The sequence below is a fragment of the Nicotiana tabacum genome, chromosome 22 (genome assembly GCF_000715075.1).
Source record: "Nicotiana tabacum cultivar K326 chromosome 22, ASM71507v2, whole genome shotgun sequence".
In the NCBI taxonomy this organism is placed as follows: domain Eukaryota; kingdom Viridiplantae; phylum Streptophyta; class Magnoliopsida; order Solanales; family Solanaceae; genus Nicotiana; species Nicotiana tabacum.
Window position 1 is genome coordinate 117,152,540 of NC_134101.1, and position 23,557 is coordinate 117,176,096.

The 23,557-nt window shown below is 33.1% G+C and overlaps 1 protein-coding gene across 2 annotated transcripts; it reads right to left on the bottom strand.

Moving 5' to 3' along the window:
* Positions 1 to 4,444: 4,444 nt before the first annotated feature.
* On the bottom strand, positions 4,445 to 12,460 carry LOC107775837 (SURP and G-patch domain-containing protein 1-like protein). Of its 2 annotated transcripts, none has more exons than XM_075243791.1 (9): positions 12,262 to 12,460; positions 9,543 to 10,007; positions 8,756 to 8,882; positions 8,193 to 8,299; positions 7,438 to 7,578; positions 6,770 to 6,904; positions 6,439 to 6,618; positions 5,228 to 5,406; positions 4,445 to 4,731 (listed from the first exon to the last, which is right to left on the bottom strand). In XM_075243791.1, exons 2-9 carry the CDS (start codon positions 9,952 to 9,954, stop codon positions 4,705 to 4,707), a joined length of 1,308 nt encoding a protein of 435 aa, XP_075099892.1. In that variant the 5' UTR covers positions 9,955 to 10,007; positions 12,262 to 12,460; the 3' UTR covers positions 4,445 to 4,704. The 2 variants fall into 2 exon arrangements, with proteins under 2 accessions (XP_075099892.1, XP_075099891.1); XM_075243790.1 differs by having other exon boundaries at positions 9,543 to 9,991; positions 12,262 to 12,409.
* Between the last annotated feature and the right edge of the window lie 11,097 nt (positions 12,461 to 23,557).

The window sequence follows — 23,557 nt, forward strand, 5'->3', positions numbered from 1 at the left end:
ATAGGATGTTTGGTTTGATAGTTGACTTTCAGCTCTGGTGACCATCTCCTTAATTAGAACACTTCAAACCATCATTTTTTCTTCCTAAAAAGATGGAGAAAAAACAACTATTTTTGCAATATTAATGACCTATCAAGATGTATCCCAAACCTTCAATATGACAAAAGAGTAGGGATAAACAATTCTTTCGCAATTACATAAATATCAATTAATGTGAAACAAGTATTTTTTTTATATGAAAATTTATTCCTTAATCGTAATTAAGTATGAATTCTCACCGTTGATTATATGGACGCCTTTGAAGAACGAGTTGACTGTGATCTTTTTCTTTTATTTTTTGGTATAATTATTTGGTATTTTTAATTTATTGGTCCACCACATTAATCATTAATGGTAGTTCCCTATATAATTGCTCCTAATTATATGTTAATTAGTTGCTTCACTTGTTTGGGACTATTTACTTAGCAGTCTCTTATCGGTGGTTACTCTCTCTAATGGAGTTAATAATAGGTCTTCAAATACTAATAAATTCTTTCTTATAATCTGGTTCAAAGCTGCAAGTTGATTAATTTGAGATGGGTATATAATAATTGCTACTAAATCACATGTACTTAATTAAAAGAACTACAACTAATTGAGATAAAGGGTCACTATATATAACCCATCTTATAGTGGAAAGCATTAAGCACCATACAGCCTTGTAAAAGGCTTAAATATTTTAGGGCAAAAGATATAGTATATACCAACCAAAGGACACCAAGGTACTCTAAGACAGATCGATCTGCATAAATAATTATTTACTGAAATACAAGCTATGAAATAGAATCCCGGCATGACAAATTTGCAATTCTAACACGAGATTGATGGATAGGATCTCTTCACTCTTAAGTTACGGGTTCGAGTCTTGAGAATGAAAAAACTAATCCTATTTCCCCTTCAATGAGTTTAAATCGGAGCGATTTCGAATTAGTCGAAATCTCAATACAAATATCGAATAGCACGTGAAAAATCAAAAAAATATTATTTTGGAGACTATTCAATATAATTTAAAGACCAAAATTGACACATGCAAATGTGCATGGTACATGAAACTTCCAAACTGCTTACCCTACTACTTTTGAGCCCATGGCGGCTAGCACCTGAATTATGAACCATTTCCCCATCCACCCACCCTCTACCGACATCTCTACCACCACCAAAAGAAACTATAAAAAAATGCAAAGAAAATTATAATTGATAGTTAAAAAAAAAAACTAAATTTGAAAAATAAAGCCGAATCCAGTAATATTTTATCCCAATGTAAATCGATGATAAAAGGCTCTCCACTTCGGAATAAAATAAAGGGAATGAATATTTTAAGGAATCCGATAAGCTATTATTGTAGGAATAGTATATAGTAGTATGTTTAGAAAAGCACATTTCATTTGCCATCCTCACTTTGTGTGGTTGATATCTCCTTTACTACTTCCTCTCAACGAATTAAAAGGTTCTCCAAATTCTTATTTTGTATGTACACTCCACTATCCTAAACGAATGGTGTCCTAACATTAAAAAATAAATAAAGAAATTATAATTTACAAAACTTGCTCCAAAATGATAAAGAATGCTTTAGAATGTTTCAGAAAAACATTGTGTGACTAATCTTTTAAGAGTTATGTCAGTCAGATTAAATTAAATGAATTAAAGGTATAACTACTATTTTTATCATATCACTTATTAATTCTTACCATAACGATTTATCTGTAATTAACTAATAAATGATCTAATTGTATAAATAATTTTTATGTTTTCGGGCATGATTATCCTCGTGTGATGTATTATCTTTGCTATTTCTATTAGCTAACTAGTGAATGACAACATCCTCAGTCAATCATGCGTCAAGCCTTAATACGCACGTACGTTTTTTTTGTTTTTCACTCGGTGTTCGGTATTCATATTGAACTCCGATTATATCCGGATTCGCATCACGTAGGGCCCCATTCGGGGAGAAGCGCTTCCTACCAAGGATTTTTCCATACTCATGGCTCGAATCCGAGACCCCTGGTTAAGGAAAGAACAGTGACATCCACTGCACCACAACGTTTGGGGGTAATACGCACATACATGAATGAGTTTCATACATCGAACATGAACTTATATTTTTTTGGATTTTAATATTTAATTCTGAAAATGAAACAATATAGTCGACAAAAACAGAGGTGTGGGGTTGGGGGTTGCTTGGATGTCATTGGATCTAATTGACTAAAGGTGAGAACATAAGATCAAAAAAACGGAGTATGACGTACTAGTTTTACTATATTTATTATTTATTTATTTGGTAACACTACTATATTTATATTCTTCTGAGATAAAGCATATCACTTGGAATTTGTTCCTGTCAGAAGATAGAAAGAGGAATATCATGCTATTACTACTAAGGGTATTTCGCTCGGGTGTATAAAATAATACTACTGAATAAGGTGTATGAGTAATACTGAAATTATTTTTTATTGATCATTTGATTGGTATATTAAAAATAATATGTATTGCATTATTTTTTAAAAAAAAAATATTTATTTACAAAAACACCCTCCACATTCTTATCAATGTCTAAATTTAACTAATACTTGTAACACTCATTCACATTGTCAGTGTTTAATTTTTTTTAATTGTAGCATAAATAGTTGATTAACTAACATACTCCTATATGGAAGTGAAAAGTTTAGTAATATTTTTGTTGAGGAAGTGGCTAGTTGGCAATTTATATATTAGCAATCACGGGTGGAACTATTATCTCTCAATTTTCAATTTTAGTTTTTACTTAATGAAGATATTCTTTAGCTTAGGTTTTATGAAGATTAACCTAAATCAAGCACTAAGGAAACATAAATCTCGTTTAAATCTTAAAGCAAAAGTTAAGATTAGTCAGAAGTGTCACTTGGGTTTTCTTAACCTGTTTTTATTTGTTTGGCAACTGAGGAACACGAACTTTGATAGGTCAACTTTAAACTGGCTAGTTTTCTTTCTCTCTCAACTGGATTTACCTTTTGCTTTTCTGGATTCGTAATGGATGTGGAATTAGATTTGGGGGCATCTTATACCTCTAAATTCTTATTTTTGCCTATAATAATTCATGACTTCCTTTCATTATTTCCATAATTGGAAGCTGACAAATTAATGCAATAAATAACATTCCCTTTGTTAAGAATTTGTTGTCGTATGGGTAAAAAGGCAGCAAGTATCCCATATTTTACGTAGAGTTTAGAGAAGGGCCGCACTCATAATAGTGTGATGTAGACAGCCTACCCTAATACAAATATTAGTGATTGTTTCCACGGCTCGAACTCGTAACCTAAATGTCACACGGAGACAACTTTACCTTTGCTCCAAGGCTCCCCTGTTGTTGTCGTGTGGGTAAATAAGTAAAAGAGTTTAAGTAATACACACCAAATTGACAATACTAATATTAGAATTAAGTGGCAATTCAAGAATCAGGAGTAGTTTTATAATTAAGCCGTCAGAGCTACCCAAACAGGACCACGAAAAGTAGCCTTTTATCCCCTCTGCTTTTCTTTCAAAATTTCGTAAACCTTTCTTCTTCTTTTTCTTTTGCTCTTTCTTTAATTTTATTCGTTTTTACTTTCTTTCTTCTTCCCTTCCAATTTTGCATTTTTTTGTTCTTGAGATATAAAGCATCCTAAAAGAAGGTCCTTCACACATTGGAATTAGCCAAGGCGTTGTGGGTATCAATGGGTTCAATGGAATGCAATCACATGTAATCAATCCTAAGGGAAATCTAGTGAAATGCATTTTAAAGCTTCCTTATGTCTGTCTATCTTCCTGGAGGTTAAGAAGACTTTGATCTAATTCTTTCCTTTAGTTTACTGGTTGTGAAATCATAGCAAATTGGTTTTTCTATATCCATGGCTAAGTATTCACAATTGTTGTCATTAATTTGGGAAACTAAGGGAGCAGCTCCAAAACTAGGGGAATTTCTATCCTTTTGATTTGTGGATTCTTAACGAATTTGGAATTAGATATGAGTGAATATTGCACCTTTGGATAAGAAATTGGAGCATAATTGAATAATTAATACCAGAAAGCATATAAGAATTTGGTGCCTTGTTAGGAAATCGTAAACTAGCATGTCTGCATCATAAAAATGATACTATACCAGTACCCCCTAACCCCATCTCTCACATTTGCTATCGCACTATCGCAAAGTTTAGAAGTTTGACAATTTTCTTCAACTGGCGATCTTTCAAAAAAAGTTTTAAATATTTGGAAATTATGGTTTACACCACTTATTACCTTACATGTAATTTCTGAATATGTAACCATTATGTCAAAAAAAAAATAAGGAATTAATATATGACCTCCTTTTGGACAATAGAGCAGAATATCATAGGGTACTTTGAACACGAAACACTCTGTGGCTTTCATATTGCGCTGTAGATACTAGATATGCTTCAACTGAAAACTTTGAATAGAAAAGAGCCGCAGAACAATACATGAGTTCGAACCACATGTCATCTTCAATATATCAGATACAACGAATTCAAACTTATAGGAGTGGTATTTAGACCAAATAACATCAATTTCAAAATAATGTCTTCCAAAAGTAAACTATAACAAACTCAAGATACTCCAATATAGAGGTTGAGTCATTGCCTTGTTTGCACTGCACCCTCTAGATGGCCAGCTGGAAATATTCCACAATATGCCTCAGTAGTATGCTTTCCGAGGATTGTTCTGTGAAAACAGATATATCAACCTCAGTTCCAATTACAATAAAAATTTAAGACATCAATTTTCCTCCGTCCATCCCTCCCTCTTTCTAAACCGAGAATATCCCCAAACCAAGAACGAACAATGCCCTCGTAAGGCATTAAGTTTTACACGAATACACTGCCAGAGCAGATTCTCCCTCCTGTTAGGTGACGCCCGTGACGGTATACTTTTTTGTTGTCAATGTTACCCTTGATATTCTCCCTAGACTAGATAGAGGAAGGAAGTGATTTTTATCTTGACTCATAGAAGCTTCTATTGGCTTCACAAAGAAGGTGATGTCGAGATGGTTCCTTTTGAGTTTTCTTCTCATATTACTGTTGTCTTCTTATTTTCCCTTATGCAAACTGGATTCTATCGCATTTCAGACTACTTTGCTGAATAAATAGCAACACTAAATAACAAAGAGAAGTTACCAACCATCAAAAAGGTTCAGAAAAAGAGGAGATAAAGGTCATACCAACGGATTTGGCCTGTACTTGTAGCCTAGCATCATTCGTTTCTTATATTGCTCATAGATATCATCTTCTGGAGTTACCTCCCCGGGTTGGGAAGCACCAACTCCTAAATTATTTGATTTTACATTGCCGGCCGTGATTGGATCTGCAATACCACTTTTAGAGCTCCCTAGTCCTTCACCTGCAGTTTCACATAGAGATTTAGACTCCATATGAATTTACCACTTGTCATCCTAAAACATGACAAGGGCTAGTATTTTGTGAGTACGAACTCCTATTAACTACCTCGACAGATGTGCTTGACTTGCATATCATAGCAAAAGTTTTCAAGAATTTCTAGCATTGGCAACACGAGATGTACAATATTCAAAACTTCCAAGTCCAGGAAAGTTTGATAGCAACCTAGTTACCACAACAACTTGCTACACATCGTGTATTTATCCATTTAAATAAACAAGATGGAAGGGGGTTGCGCCTCAGACCTGAGGGTAACCTCATCAAGTGCAGAACAAAACCATCCCCCTACCCCATTGAACACTCAACAGAAGACTCTTAGGGCTCGTTTGGTACAAGGGATAAGGGGTAATTAATCCTGGGATTAAATTTGAAATGAGTTTATCTCACGTTTGGTTGGAAAACAAGTTATTCCAGGATTAATTGTGGCGGGATTAGTTATCCTGGACTGTAGTGTTATTTTTATCCTCCCGGCACGATTAATCCTAGGATAACTTGTTTTCCAACCAAACGACCCCTTAGGCTTAGGGTTAAACCGCCCTGCTCCTAAAGAAAGGTCTATAAGAAAATGGAACCCTCCTTTCCCCAAAAAACAAAGCATAAAAATTTGCTATGTGCTCCAAGATGAATAATAACCAGAAATGGAGACTCCTTAGCTATTACGAAGGTGATTAACAATAAACAACCCGAGTCTTTAGTTCTTTGAGATATTATATTTCAACAAAGGGATGGGAGAAAGATATGTATGCAGATTGCCAGATAATGTTATCAGGTGTAGCTATCTTAGTCAGCCACATTATCATAGTGGAGAATGAGTATAGCCAACAAGGAGTACACCCCACCTTCTGGGAGTTAAAGTAAATATTATTAACCAAAAAAAACGAAACATCTTAGTGGTGAATATTATCTCTAAAATTTACAGGTCCAAGTTATTTGCAGCCAACTCCGTCAACGTTTTCCTAAAAGGAGGATGATATACCTTCTTTCCAACCCATTTTAGACAGAAGTTTGTGGCCAATATTATCAGCTTGTATTTTCGACCTTTCTGCAGCCTCTATGGCAGCTTTCCGAGCAGCTACATCATTGCAGGTAGACAAAAACTTAGCAAGCTCTTCAGGCGGGATATAGTCTCCCATATGATGCCCCTTCTTTCCTGGAGCTGCAACACAAAATAAGATATCAGAAGACTTAGATATATTTTAATAAGCATTTTACTGGATCTATTTTGAGCCCAGATGCCTGAAGTTCTAAGCTTTAATAGGATGATCAGAACAAAGATATAACAGAATCGAATAAAATCAGCGACAAACCTTGGAGAGAAGCAGGCGGAGGCATCTCATCTTTTGAAGATTTGTATGGTCTCAGCTTCTCTTCTTCTGCAGCCTTCTTCATGTAATATTCCATCATTGATATTGGATCTGACCCCGATGGACCGCTTGGATGACCTGGAAAAGACAAAATATCAGTACAAGCCCAACCATCATTGAAAACCTTTCGGAATTTCGTGAAGTTCATCAAACATTGAATTTCTGATTATATGACAATCTGATGCAGTGCAGAAGGTGCACAAATAATGGCCCAAATGAAATTAAATTTTCCCAAAGAAACCAGTAGTTCAAAATCTGTAGCTTTAGAGGCACAAAACAGTCTTTGAGTTTTTTTTAAATGTTTTTTTTTCGTTTGAGCTCAGATGCCTGAAGTTCTAAGCTTTTCAAGGGGAATAGAGATATGTGATGAAAAATAATCCAATTTCAAAATTCAAGCACTATTTTTCTGTCCTCACGTACTCTAACCTCACTAGAAAACTTATCTGCCTCAATAAACTTGTGTATGCTAACCTAGTTTGACAAATTCAGGTATAAAAGCAGGATTTCCATTGTTAGCCATGACATTACACCCAAATCACATATTTCCAGGGTGAATAATCAAAACAAAAGTCCAAGAGAATATACACTGAATCACATATAAATGACACTACCAGATTTTCCAGCTGAATCTGAAGAACTTGTATTCTCCGCTGCTCCATATAATGCTGATGCAGGAATTTGGTAATTTGAATGCTGCTGATGTGACCTATGAGAACTACTCGTTGAACTAGGAGTAGCAGTGCTAGTAACACCTACAGCACCAAAAGGCTAATCAAGTAAATAACTGAAAAAATAATAGCAAACAAATATTACGTTAATCAAGTGAAGCCAAATGAACTAGACACTAGAAGCAAACAAAATGAAGCTGGCAACTTAGTTAGATAAGGCTCAAGGTGCTCAGCTAAAGGCACGCACATGCACAAACACACATATACACAGTACATAAAATGCCATATAAAATATAACCAGCTGAAAGCCTTAAGCTTGAATATATTGTAAAACTTCAACCATTTCACAGACTCATAGGACTCTAAATCATAATTTAGTCATAGCTTAATTTTGTTCCTCAAAAGAGGATGCACCTATGGCCAATACCTAGAGAGAGCATGTGAAAAGAACGGAAAGAGCAACTACATCTAGCTTCCTGAAAGGAAAAGACAACTCTTACTACCCAGTCACACTTTTACATACATAAAATTCAGGTATACCAGAGCAGCTTTAGTGCTACAGTTACTGCCAAAAAACAAACTGCATAAATACTTAGAGAAATACACGAGAAAGCTGGTAAAAGCATGGACTCCTATACATGGAAAGCACTAATTAGATTTATGCAAGCAATATAAGCATGCTGAGAATTTTTACGAACCACTAAGGGATGTTTGGGCATCCGTAGTCTGTGATAGAGCCCTTTCCTCTTCACTAAGTCGATATTCATAGTATTTGTAATCAGGACAGCTTTCATCAAACAAGAACCTACAAGTAGACAATGTCATTAACAATATTAAAATAAAGAATTTTCTTTTTCTTTGGGAGAGAGAGAAATTAAATGATTGACCATTACCGATACATTATAGGCTACAGATAAATCTACAGTAAAGCAAACTCATCAGATTGAACTCTAAAAGAGACCGATGATGTTGGCAAACAAAGAGCTCCTAGGCGCCAACACAAAATAGACAATTAAACGAACAAGAAGAAAGGAAGAACAAGAAATGAAACCAGTTCTTAAGAGGGTGAGAGGACAACAATAGAAGACAATAGATGCAACAAAAATCATGGGTACGAGGTCATACAACCACAATTGTACCTATGTGCTTTGACAAGACAGGATAAACCATGAAAATAAAGGCCATGAAAGAAAAGAATTAATGTTTTATGATATAATGGGACTATCACACACAAAGAAACCACAGAGATTCTGATTCATACTTAAATGGAGTGTCTCCTGGATTCTTTTGGCGTGTGATATGCTCAAACTGCCTTCCATTCTTGGCCACAAAACTTGCTAACTTGTCTGCAACTTTCTTCACTGTTGGATCACTTGGAGGATTTGGTGCTGCATGTCACTTAAATAACTGATTAATACCAAGAGCATGAACAAGTGAATGTAAATTACTCTTGTAGCCGCATTTTCCAAATCTTTCATTGAACATCTCTTTCCACCAATGTTTGTAGGGACTTAAGGTATAAGCTGCACGATCAGACAACAGTAACTCAAGAATGTCTGGTCCTCCTCATCCACAATGCCTAGAGAATATTCTCAAAGTACAACATAGAATGGTACAATCTTGACTAATGAAGGGCTTAAAGGATTTGCAACATAAGGCTTCAACAACAGCGATGCAGTAAAGCCTTTTTTTTTACAAGGACAGAGAAGTAGTAAATGATAAGCAATAACACAACTTGCACAAGACATTAAGTGATTATGTGTTATGAGGTCCAACCAAATAGAAATCACCTCATATGCGACCACCAACATAAAGCAAAATAAGTACATTAATAAATTCTCCAACGGACAAGAACTAAGATGACTCCATAAATTATCGAAATTCCTAAGCTATCACAAGTCCATGAAAAATGAGTCGGATTGCCTAAATCCCCCTAGCAAACGGAAAAATTAAAGAAAAAGAAATTATATATATAGAGAGAGAGGGGGGGGGGGAGGGAGAGAGGGGATATCATCAACAAAGTTCCAATTTTTGTAAGAAGTATTTACCAACATCAATTTGTCTAACAGGCTGGTGCAGAGCACCAGGTTCTGCCACCCTCTGCCGTTTAATTGGCCCATCTCCTGAAGAATTCCCAGCATCTTTTTCATCCTCATCCTCATCGTCACCTAGCTTAACAGAAGGTGCAGCGATTTTGGACTTCTGTTTCAGGCTGAATGCAAGTTTCCCACCTGAAGGAGCTGTAGTAGTTTTCCGTGATGCATTAGCTTTTAATTCAAAGCTTGGTTTATTAATGACGGCCTTCGGAGTTGACGATCCCAATATACTGGAAGCTGTCTTAGACTCTTTTGAAGAGGCAGTCTTCACCTTTTCCGTTTCCTTCTCCTGTTGGAGCTGTTTGAACCTCTCCATGAAAGAACCATCATTGACAAATAAGCTAGAATCTGTTGCTTTCTCCATTGGCAAAAACCCAACTATTGTTTTCTGCCAGCTGTAACTGCTCAACAAGCAATCTTACAATATATTCAGACACTGAATGGTTTCTTTTTTCTGTAAGTATATATTTAGATACTAAATGGCTGCTTTATTATCATTTCTTTCTCGACTGTTCTGTAAGTGATCATAAGCAGCATTCTCAAATCCATAATGGCATCAGGAAAGAAAATTAATATAACAAAAGAAAAGCAGATTTTTCAGTCTCTTCCACTCCCTAAGGAGCGCATCAGCAGCAAGACCTTGTAGGAGGGTTAAGGCGTGTTTGGTAGACTGGAAAAGGATATTCAAGACAGAAAATGTAAAATTTCCTTTCACTCAACTTATAGAAGGTCGTGGATCCCACACATTCAGTAAAGCCGCAGAACTCCGAAGAAAGATATAAGCATACAGCTACAAACATTCTTCTTAAAATAAATTCATTTACCAATTCAAGCAAACAAATGCTAGATTGTTTTGTTCTTCCTTTGTGTACTTATCCAGAAGAAAAATTCTTCAACCTTCCAGACATTTATGGATTCAGATAGGTAACCTATATAAAATCTACTTCCGATACTTAATAGAACGCATGATAAAAACACATCATCAATCTGATATAGCAATCAGCTGAATAACCTTCCCTAACAGAAACAATACTAAAACAAGCGAAAAGTAGTTTTCGTCAACTCATATGTCCTGTGCTAAAAGCACTAAAATAAACCAGTGTGACACTAAAAGCCAACCTTTTTTCCTTTTGAAATAGTAAGTATTAACACTAACAGACAGACTTAGATTAGTCTTATTTTAGCCCAGTAAAGTAATGGCCCTTTTCTTCAGATACTGCTCTCACTGTCAGCATGTTCTAAATAACATCCCTTTAGCCTGTTTGGAAAACTTGACAGTAAAAAAGAAAAGAAGAAATGTGAAGTTACAGGTATCAGGAAACTGCCCCGCAGCCACAAGTGTATTGGCATGATATTCACAAGTTCAGTGCCATTGTAGAGAACTACGCACTTTTTGGATCCAGATAATGCTTCATATCTTCAAATGAGGACATCTAGTGGTTCACTATTTAATGCATAGCGCATAGCAAATTCAAAATGTGAATTGATTCAATAGATTATAAGGGAGCATGAAAAAGTGAATCTGACTCAATAAATGAAGGGAACGGCCAGCTTGCCCAAAAAGTTTTACATTTACAAGCTGTAATAGAGGGTTTTAGATTTCAAATGATCTGACTGATTTCTCTTATAACTTCATATTTTTAGATTATTTCCAATAATCAGATTTTGTCATCTACAATTGCGTTATACTCACAACCATAACAGCAGAAACAGTTAGGCAATGATAGACGCAACCAGTTAAATGATTTGTTTTATAACCGTGGTGTACATGTCAGCTTGTGCACACCTCGACTAATTCCAAGGGATACCTAACTACCTCCCACTAGCAACTTGTACCAGGTAACTCCGTCCAGGCTTGGATAGATGGAAAAAATAACCTAATATTTTTGTCTGTCTCTACTGGAATTTGAACATGAAACCGCATGGTTCTCAACCCACTTCATTGACCACTACGCCACACACTTGGGTGTCACAGCCAGTTAAATATTATTTCCATCTCCTTCAAAGAGTTCATTTGGACCTGTCTGGACAACATCTTTTTTTTTTTTTGGACAAGCGCGGTGTTCAGCACGTCCTAGTTTATTGAAGTATTATTCGTGCTTAGTGAGTGAATGACAGTTTTTGGATGAAAAGACCTCCTCAACAATGTTCAACAACAACAAACCCAGTATAATCGATCTGGGGAGGGTAGTGTTTACACAAACCTTATAGGTTATTTCCGATAGATCCCGACTCAAGGAAAGATGAAAAGAAAGCAGAAGCAACAAGCAGTAACTCCTCAACAATTCTCCAACTTGAATTAAAAAAAAAAGGATCACTTTTTGCCTGAAAATATATTTTCAATTTTTTGCATCAAACACCATCTTCCAGTAAATAACTTCACTTTTTACAACGAATTACCATAGGCATCTCCACCCGGAGTGACAGAAAAGCACAAACATGAATGAATTTATAGTCTTGATCGAAAAGCTCATCTGTTAATTGAAACCCCAAAGTCATCAACCATAATCCAACAAACTCAAAATTCGACACGCGATAAAACAAAAACAATTTCCGATAATCACACAAAAAAAGAAAATCCACAATTTCAGGGGGGAAAAACAACTGATAAAAGTAACAAAAAAAACAAAGAAACTAAAACGTTCAATACATTCGTCCTCCGTAAATCTACCTGAGGAATCAAGAATGAAAAGCCGATCCCGAAATCAGCAACCGTACGTAATCAGATTGATTCAACAAAGCATATGAAACTGAAACCCTAAAAACGAAGAACGAGAGCGAAAAATAATTGGTAATGAACACGGGGCGCATGTATGTGTTTTGGGGGAGAAAGCGACGTCTATTAAACGAGAGGACGAGCCTTCGGGCGTAATAGAGTTGAAAATTGGGGATTAATATGTAAAAAAGTTATTTTCCTCTTACCCCAATAATGAAAACATATCATTTTAAATCCATATAAATAATATTTGAAATATATGTTTGAGATAATTAAAATAGTTGTTTTTAAATATGTATTCATATTATATACAAAAACAATTCTAAATATTTGTTATTGAAGAAAAAATTACTCTGAATCAATAAACTAAATTAAGCTACATCAAAGGAGGCTTATTTTAGAATTGTTTTGCAATCCAAGTAGAATATTTATTAGTCTTTGCCTGATTAGAAATAAAGAGTCAAATTCATAATTACATAGATAATATAACTAATTGATATGTAGTATATTTCATACGTTTACGTTAAACTTATTGCTATCTGATATAGTCTAAAGTGATAGATTTATTCTAACAAAATAAAAATAAAGAGACAAAAAGTTGGAAATAAGTTTTTTTCCTAACCATTTCTAAAATAATAAAAAATATAAAAGAACGAGAGACAGAAACGCTTCCCAACCATTCAACTTACTACTTTTCCGGGCAACTGCCAATCAAAAGTCATAGTATATGATTTAACTGGTTATGTTTTTAAATTTTTAATTATTTTCTTGGTAAACTAAAATTTATTATATTTGAGCATCAATTTTGTAATAACTGATCAGTACAAAATCACGTGATGCCGAATCTATTCCAAAGAGCAAGCAAACATAATTGTAGTAGAATTGAATTATAGTTCACAACAAGTAAGAAAAGAATTTATTTAAGTAAAATTTTCCCTAATTTTATATTTCTAAATATTAGGAATTCCTACATAATTCATATTAAAAAAAAAAACTTTAATTGATTTCGAAATCCAAAATATTAAAGAAATAATAATTTAAATTTTAATGTAGCATGTTGCGCGTGTCTCTAAAAGCAATACAAGTACAAAAAATTACAAGTTTTAAAATAAAAATTATGTTGATCATATTTAGGGGGTTTACTTTAGTGGTTCTTTATTAAATTTGTTGTAGTACAAGCTCATTATAAAAAAAGTATTATAGAAGTATCGTTTGATTGAACGGTAAAACGCGCATTTAACTTTACATGACGAAAAAATATATAAAATTTATATATATATATATATATATATATATATATATATATATATATATTATTAGTTATTATAAAATTTATGTCTGATAGACATAGTTTACCAATAGTTAAAGATTTTTTATCAATATTATTTTATGAGAGTGCTAAATTTAGTCTAATCTTTCATATTTTATTATAAAAAAGTAGACTCCTAAACCTAAAAGAGTGCAAAGTGTTCGACACCACTCTAATGTGAATATGCAATATTTTTTCAATTATCCCTTTCTTTAATCCGTCTTTTACTTCTTTTTTGTTTCTTTTAATTTTCTCTTCATAATTTTCGTTTATTCATTTTTTTCATCTATTTAATTTTTGTTGGTGAAAAAAGCACACTAAACTGGAGAAATAAAGAAATTTTCCTAGACTTCAGATTTTAATTTCTTTTATTATTTAATATTTAATGAGAATTCACAATCTTTGATGTCCTGAAAATTTTAGAGTTATACTAATTATTTTATTAACAAAAGGTATTCCTAAATCTACCAAGATGTTCGAAACCCAAAACTTACACAAATGTCCCAAATAAATCTTAACTTACCAACCTCTAGCTATTAGTCATAGACTTACTGAAACTAGCCAACAAAAATTGAAAAACCAAATAATAGGGTTCTTTCTCTCAAAGAATCACATGCAAAAATCACCTTCCATATTTTTAAGCGCGATTAGCAACACTAGATACAAGATGGAAAGAAAATTTCATGGATGAGGTAGCAAATAAGACGATGAAATACAAAAATATATACAATATTCTGAAAATCTAAACAAAAAAGGAACTTTTTCAATGGGTATAGTTGAAATTCGTTAAAAATATACAGATAAGTCAATATACAAAATTTGAGGAAGATTGGAGGTGACTTGGACTGGTTTTGTATCAAAATTCGTAATTAAATCGAGTTCAAAAAAATATTCTGCGACACATGTATCAAACATGTATCACGCATGTATCTCACACACAGGTATACATGGATATACATGTGATACATAATTGATACAAATATGATACATATGTGATACACAAATGATACAGAGTGTGTTACACATATCATTTTTTTCATGTTCAGTTTTTACTTCGAATTTTCAATTCAAACCACCTCAAAACTTCACCAAATCATCCCAAAACTGAGATTCAAGCTTCTTAAGTTGTGCCCAATCTATTCTAATAGCACATACTCAAAACAAAGCAAAAATTTGATATTTTTTTTGCTACAAATAGCTAATTTGGCTAATATTAGTAATATTTTATCAATTGACCAATTTTTATAATGAGCTACTTATAAATGGACATAGCTGGTAATTTTCCAAAGGAAAACTTACACAATTGTCCCAAATAACTTTCAACTTACCAACTTCTAACCATTAGTCGTAGACTTACAAAAACTAGTCAAGCACATATAAAAATTAAAAAATCAAATAAAAAAGGTTCTTTCTCTCAAAGAATATCATGCAAAAATCTCCTTCCATATTTTTAAGCGTGATTAGCAACATTAGATGCAAGGTGGAAAGGAAAATTCATGGATGAGGTAGAAAATAAGATGATAAAATACAAAAACAATATACAATATTCCAAAAATCTAAGCAAAAAAGGAACTTTTTCAATGGGTATAGTTGAAATTCATTGAAAACATATAGATAAGTCAATATACAAAATTTGAGGAAGATTTGAGGTGATTTGGACTGATTTTGTATCAAATTTCGTAATTAAATTGAGTTCAAAAAATTCTTCTGCGACACATGTATCAAACATGTATCGTGCATGTATCTCACACACAGGTATACATGTGACACATAATTGATACAAATATGATACATATGTGATATACAAATGATACACAATATGATACACATGTCATTTTTTTTCATGTTCAGTTTTTACTTTGAATTTTCAATTCAAACTACATCAAAACTTCACCAAATCATCCCAAATTTGAGATTCAAACTCCTTAAGATGTACCTAATCTATTCTAATAACACTCACTCAAAAGAAAGCAAAAAATTGACTTTTTTTTGCTACAAATAGTTAATTGGCTAATATTAGTAATATTTTATGAATTGGCCAATTTTTGTAATGAGCTACTTATAAATGGACATAGCTATTTATATGGTAACTATGTTTAATTTGTTTTTGTTTTTTTGAAAGATTCTAACCGACTTCTTTCACAAGTATGGTTGTATATCATCTTTTACAAATATGGGTATAATCATACAAATCAAATAAGGAAAAGTTTAATACATCAAATTTAGTTAAGTTGGAAGTACAAAATATTAGAGAAATAATTAAAGTCTTAAATATTAGAAAAATTACAAATGATTGTTTTGTCTAATGTAGCATCTATTTTTGAAGGATAAAAAAGGTGAACGACATTTCACTAACGGTATTCGTGCTTTTAATATAGTATAGATTTATATACGCATATCCTAGAAAAAAGAAAATGATTAAGGCGAAAGCAAGGAACAAAATGAAGTGGGTTGTCTAAGAAAAAAAGAAAATAATTTACTCCAACCATTCCCCCATTTTTTCTCCCAAACTTTTTTTATATTCTTCTTTCTCTTCTATATTATATTATTATCTTTCATTTCAATTTTATTTTTTAATTTCCATTAAACAAATTCCATCTTTTATTTTTATTAATTTGTAATTTCCATTAAAATAATTCCATAAAATTTTAAATAATATAATTTGTAAGCAATTATTATAGATTAACTAATAATTCAAATAAAAGTGAAATCATTGCGATACAAGATTAATTAAATACATATTACATAACGATAAAATTCATTCAAAATACTACATAAATATTCAACTTCAACCTCTAGTATTCTCCCATAAATGATATATTAATGCATTTCGAAGTGTAGAATGAGCATCTTTGTCCTTAATTCTTCTATGTCGAGCTAAAAATGATTGAAATCATTGATTTTCAATTTTTATTATGCTATTTACCTTAGTTTCATTTTTTATGTATTTTAATTTAATGTATTTTCAATTGTCATGTATTTTCAATTTTAATGTATTTTTATTTAATGTATTTTAAATTTTTACTTTTTAATTTTAGCAACATCTATTATTTTATATTCGCACCTTTCAGTTTTAGCAACATCTAATATTTTATATTTTCACCATTCATTTTCTGAGATGATTATATATTTTTTGTACAATTATAGCTTATAATAACATTAACTTACAATTTTACATAAAAAATAATAAATGCACAAAAATTAATTTATCAAAATTATACGCCAAAGTTAAGATGTAAAATTAATATTATATATTACATAAACATAATTAGATATATATAAAGAGATAAATTAAAAAATTAAATAATAAAATATACGTGAATAGCAATGGGGGAAGATGAATAGTGTAACCCCATATTTCATGGAACATTATTTATCCCCCATTTTGGGGGCAAAAATAGGAGAGGGCATCTCTGACCTTACCCCCATTTCCCCATTTTTGCCCCCAAGATGGGGATGAATAGTGTTCCCTGAAATATGGGATTACACTATTCATCTCATCCATTACTATTCATCACTTTTTATTATTATTTTATTATTTAATCTTTTAATTTATCTCTTTTTATATACTTAATTATGTTTATGTAATGTATTTATAATATTAATTTTACATATTAACTTTGGCGTATAATTTTGATAAATTAATTTTCGTGCATTTATTATTTTTATGTAAATTGTAAGTTAATTTTATTATAAGTTATAATTGAGCGTGCATTCGGAGTTTTGCAACAACGTTTTGGAATTGTTGCAGGACTCTCGCGTTTTTGGCAGAAAGAAATGCTACATGATATAATGACTACATCAATTATACTGCACAACATGATAATCGAGAATGAGTATGATCTTAATGCACCAATTCAAGATGATTTGGAAGGTCCAACTCCAATAGTAGAAATGACAGTGAAAATCATCGATTTCAAGAATTTTTAGCTCGACATAGAAGAATTAAGGACAAAGATGCTCATTTTGCACTTCGTAATGCATTAATAGATCATTTATGAGAGAATACCAGAGGTTGAAGTTAAATATTTAGGTAGTATTTTGAATGAATTTATCGTTATATAATATGTATTTAATTAATCTTGTATCGCAATGGTTTCACTTTTATTTTGAATTATTAGTTAATCTATAATAATTACTTACAAATTGTATTATTTAAAATTTTATGGAATTGTTTTAATAAAAATTACAAATTAATAAAAATAAAAGATGGAATTTATTTAATGAAAATTAAAAAACAAAATTGAAATGACAGATAATAATATAGTATAGAAGAGGGAGAAAAATATAAAAAAGTTTGGAAAAAAAATGGGGGAAATAGTTGGAGTAAGTTGTCCCCAAAATGGGAAAATCCCCATTTTAGGGACCAAAAATAGGGTAAAGGTTGGAGATGCCCTAAGGGAGGGTAATACTCGAATCGGTACCGGTTCGTATCGGTCCGTATTGGAGGTAGGGTAAGAGATTTGGGAGGGTACCAAAAAAAGTACCCGTAGAACCCGTCTGATTGGTACCCTTAAGGTATCGAACCGGTACCTTTAATATATTTTTGTACCATTAGCCAATGGCTATTTTATAAATAAATAAAAATAACAGCTATTTTTGTCTCTTCAGCCCCCTAACACCCCTTACCCCTAATTTATATTTTTTAACCTCGAAGTTTTTCCAAATACATTTTAGCCCTATTTTATAACTATAAATACTTCATTTCATTCTTTCAACTTCAACACAAAACTCTCATATCCCTCTAATTATATCTCTCTCTATCTCTAATTGCAATTAATGTTCTAACACTATTATTAAGTTTCGCATCTATTTTGGTTATACTTGTGTTGCTATTTGTTGTGATTTTAATTATTTATTATTAAAAATGGCTCCTAAACTGGTAAAAAGGGTGTGTAATAGATTAAGGGTAATGCTAAGGAGAGGGGGTCCTCATTTTGAAATAAATCCTAACCAATCCGGGTTTAGGCGTTACATACAATAAACGTATAATCCTACTTTTCAAGGTTTTTCTAGAACAAATGTTAAAAATAATAAAATTGCGATGGTGAAGGAAATTAAGACTTGCTGAAATATTGGAAGAGAATGAACTTTAGCTTTCCAGAAATAATTCAAGAAGACAACGATGCCTATAGTGAAATACTATATACCAAAAATAGCAGGGACGCAGAAGAATAAGTGCTATCAAATTTCAAGTGAAGAACCAATAGAAGTTATTAAAAATTCTATAAATCGTTAAAAAATATATGTGATTTTATTTTTATAAGTATTGAAATAAAAGTTTGAGTTTTTCATCCGTTAAAGTTTGTTTGTATTTGAATATAATAGTTTTTAAAATTTTAGTTTATAAATACCTCTAAGTACTCGTATCGTCTCCTTAAGTATCCCATTTGCCCTCCCCTTCCTTAGGACCCGTAGGTGTACCGATAAGGTACCTATAAAAGTACCTTTACCATGTACCCTTAATGAAAGTCCCCTTAAGGCATTCCTCCCTCCCTTACCGGTACCATCCCCGTGCCCAATCCCCTTAAGATCTCAATACCCTCCCCTTAGACAGCCCTAAAATGAAACAACTAAAAATATTAACTTTTTTATAGTCAAGTTTCCCATGGCTAGTTGTAAATAATTTGAAATATGATGAATAATGTCTTACTTTTATTTGCACATAGTTCGAATGAATAATGTGTGTTTAACTCACGCATTACTTTTTAGCTTTTAGTAATAAACTAAAGTCTCGAAAACAAAACATAATAATATCATTACATGAGGATAAACACAATATTATTACATAAATAGTTAATACGGCAAAGATGTGTTGTAAATTATAATAATTCTTAATCCAATATCTCAATTCAAATTTAAGAATAGAAAACATTTTGATAATAAAAAGAGCGTTGTTATTTGGACCAGCCGCTGTCATCCCAATTATGGCCACACTCGTGTAAAGACCAATTTAACCTTAATTAAGATTTGGATCTACAACTAACTATTTCCTCCTAAATATTTTCCTCCCAACAAACTAACAATTGTAGTTTATCCCATAATAGTGATCCAATAAAATGATCCACGCATGGGAAGATCAAAAGCACTTATACGTATGTATACATATACGACTATATAGTTATATATATCTTTTAAATAAAAATTACACGGTATAAAAATGTCACAATCCAAAATCTAACTAGCTGTGATGACATCTAACTCATCCCGCTAGGTAAGCCAATTAACAATAATCCAATTCAAATGAGATTTACTGAGAAAATAAGTGATGAAATAACTGAACTTTTATACAAAAATCTTAAGGATTGGTAGTACAAATCATGAGCTTCTAATTGATTTAGAGTTTATAAAGCTGGTATAAAATAAATACATCATCTGTTTAATGTACATGAACAGATTTATAGATCTAAAGCTACCAAGAACAAGGGGCACCTGTAACCGGAACGCAGGTACATCTTCAAGGCCAGCTCTCGCCACATGTAGCAACATCAGCTCCAACATCTGCACGCAAGGTGCAAAAATGTAGTATGAGTACAACTGACCCCATGTACTCAATAAGTAACAAACTTAACCTTATGTTGAAAGTAGTGACGAGCTTGGACAACGATCAGAGTCCAACACCAATAGTCAAGAATAACTCGTAATAATATAATAAAAACAATACAAGTAATAACTCAAAGATATGATGCTCAGCTCATTCGTAGTTACGGAAAACAGGCATGCTTTTTAGGTATAACAGTAAAACCCAAATCTTTCACCAAAATCACAAAAATATGAGTTAACCAGAAAACTGTAATTTTTCCTAAAAACTTTCAACAACAGATAAGATATTTCATTCTCAGATAGCATGAGGAAAGCACATCTTTATACCTACACGTCAATGTACATGTCAAATCATGAATGTCACAAAACTGATTAGCAGGATGAAATGCATCTCTATGCATGTATGTCAAGTATGTATGTCAAATGTAATGCATCATTGTGATAAACTCATGTACTCACACTCGTAGAGTATTCAATCTCACTGTCTTGCACTCCCAGTCATCACGCTCGATCACTCAGCACACTCAGCACTGTACGGTACATGCGCTCACTACTGGTATGTCAGACTCCGGAAAGGCGGATCTTGCACAAGTACTTATATAAGCCAACATGACCTTCTCTGGCGTGCAGCTCGATCCCATCATGAATTAATAAAATTTGTTGTGGCGCACAACCCGATCTCATCAACAATAATAAAGCCTATAATGCGGCATGCAACCCGATCCATATAATAATAGCATATATATATATATATATATATATATATATATATATATATATATAGTCAGTAAAGAAATATGCGGCATGCAGTTCGATCCATAATATCTCTCACAACACAGCTCTCAGGGGCCTAACTCGGTCATCAATCTCTCCGGTTTCTCAGGCTCACAAATCTCATGTCAATCAGGCCAAACAATGATAATATGATGTGAACCAAAGGATAACAGAGACTGGGGTATGATATGCGAATAAATGAATATGACTAAGTATGTAACTGCAATTTAAGCAAATAACTCAACAAGCAGAAATGACCTCAATGGGTCCCAACAGAATAAACATATAGCCTAAATATGATTTCTAACATGATTTACAGCTCAATTTCTCTAAAAAATTTATGGATAGAAATAAGATTAGGTAACTACACAGTATCACAGAATCAACCGAGTCATAATTCACACGGTGTACCTCCACACGCTTGTCACCTAGCATGTGCATTACCTGAATGCCAAACATATAATACGTATGTTGAGGGATTCATACCCTCAACACCAAGTTTAAAAGTAATACTTACCTCGAACAAGCCGATCCAATACCGAGCAAGTGAAACAATACTCCAGAGTGTGTATTGACCTCTGAACGGATCGAAACTATCCAAAAGAAACTCAACAACATCAAATAATGCCAAAGGAAATAAACCCAATTGATAAAGGTGGAATCTTTAATCAAAAGTCCAAAGTCAACCAAAAAGTCAAACTTAGGCCCACACCTCAAAATCTGACGTAACTTACTAAATTCGATAACCCATTCAATTACGATTCTGACCATACTAGTTTCACTCAAATCTGACTCTGAATTGATATTCAAAACTAAAAAAATTCACTTTATGAAATTTTAGACAAAACTCCCAAGTTTCACTTTGAAATCATCAATCAAATGCCAAAAGCGAAGATGGATTCATGAAATATAACCAAAATTGAGTATAGAACACTTACCCCAATCCATGTGGTGAAAATTTCCCAAATCCGAGCTCCCCAACTCAAAATATGACCAAATGAATAAACCATCTATATTATATGTTTTTGTTAAGTTGTTCTACCTCGTTTCTTGTACCAAACAATCTCGAAACTCACTTTTGATACCTTCAATGAATTCCTCATTAAATTCCAGTCAAGTTAGGTTTTTGAATCACTCTATTTGACCTTATAATAAAGGAGATATGTTGGTTTTAATATTTAGAAATAGTGCAGATTTTTAAATACGAATTGAGCGGCAAATTTCTAACTAATTCTAAAAATCTGGCAACTCAATTCTTAGTAAAATGATCATAAATTCCTCATAGGATGTCGAAACTTGATGATTTCAGTTTTTATGATTCCAAAATTACGATATGGATATAATGATTTAGTCGAAATACGAATCAAAGGTCATTTGCTCAATATGGTAACCTTTATGCTCAAGACGACGTCGAAACCGAAAACAATCACCATACAACCTAAACTTATCCAAAACTCATCGAAATTTAACCAAACTTTGTGGACATGTTCAAAATCATCATACAAACTTATTTGAATAATTAAAACTCGATTTTGAGTCCGTTTAACCAAAGTCAAACCATGGTCAAATCTTCCAACTTAAAGCTTCTAAAATGAGAATCATTCTTCCAAATCAATCTTGAACCACTTGAAAACTGAAACCAATCACACACGCAAGCCATAATACATAATATAAAGCTACTCAAAGTCTCAAACTACCTATTAAAATGCTAAAGCTCAAAACGACCGGTCGGCTCATGACATCTCCCCCATTCAAATATATGTTAGTCCTCAAACGTGCCAAGAGTCGTTCCAAAGCCATCAAATCGCCATATACCCTTACCATACACATAACCATGGGTGATCTCACGTCACCCCAATCCATATAAGCCCAAAAACACCACCTAATAGAGGATACGACCCATGACCTCCTGAAAGCCCGGTCCTGTCATGATGTCTACTGGGGATGGCTCTAGAGCAGGTACCTCGCCCTGGTCCTCGATGACAGAATCCTCCACTAGATCCGCTGGTAGTGCTATGGGGGTAGCTTTGGAACGCCCTCGTCCCCTATCTCGGGCTGGTGCCCTCCCCTGGCCTCTGCCTCTAGCAACGGGGGGAGCAGCTCCTCCCGGGTCTGGAATGTCCGCCGTACGCATCCTCACCATTTGTGAGAGAATAGAAGAAGAAAATTTAGTATACCATCAACTGCACGATAGAATATGAATAAAGATTAGTTTCTTAACACCCTATAGCCTCTCGAAGATAAGTACAGATGTCTCTGTACCGATCCGCAAGACTCTACCAGGTTTGCCTATAACTTGTGAGACCTACGTGAACCTAGTGCTCTGATACCATATTGTCACGACTCAAATTCCATAATAGGCCATGATGGCGTCCAACACCGTTGTTAGGCAAGCCAAGACTAATCGACTCTTGAATTCCATTTAAATAATTAGCAAGTGATGACTTCTCCTGATTCGATAAAAATTTAGGAGTTTAAAATTTAAGCATAAATAACTGTAAGCAATAAATACGAATTTGCATTCATGTAAGTAAACCAAAATCATAAGTTTACTAGTGTGTGTGCCAAGACCTGATTTCACAAGTATGTGGGCAATCTAGTAGAATTTACAAAACCAAACTATCC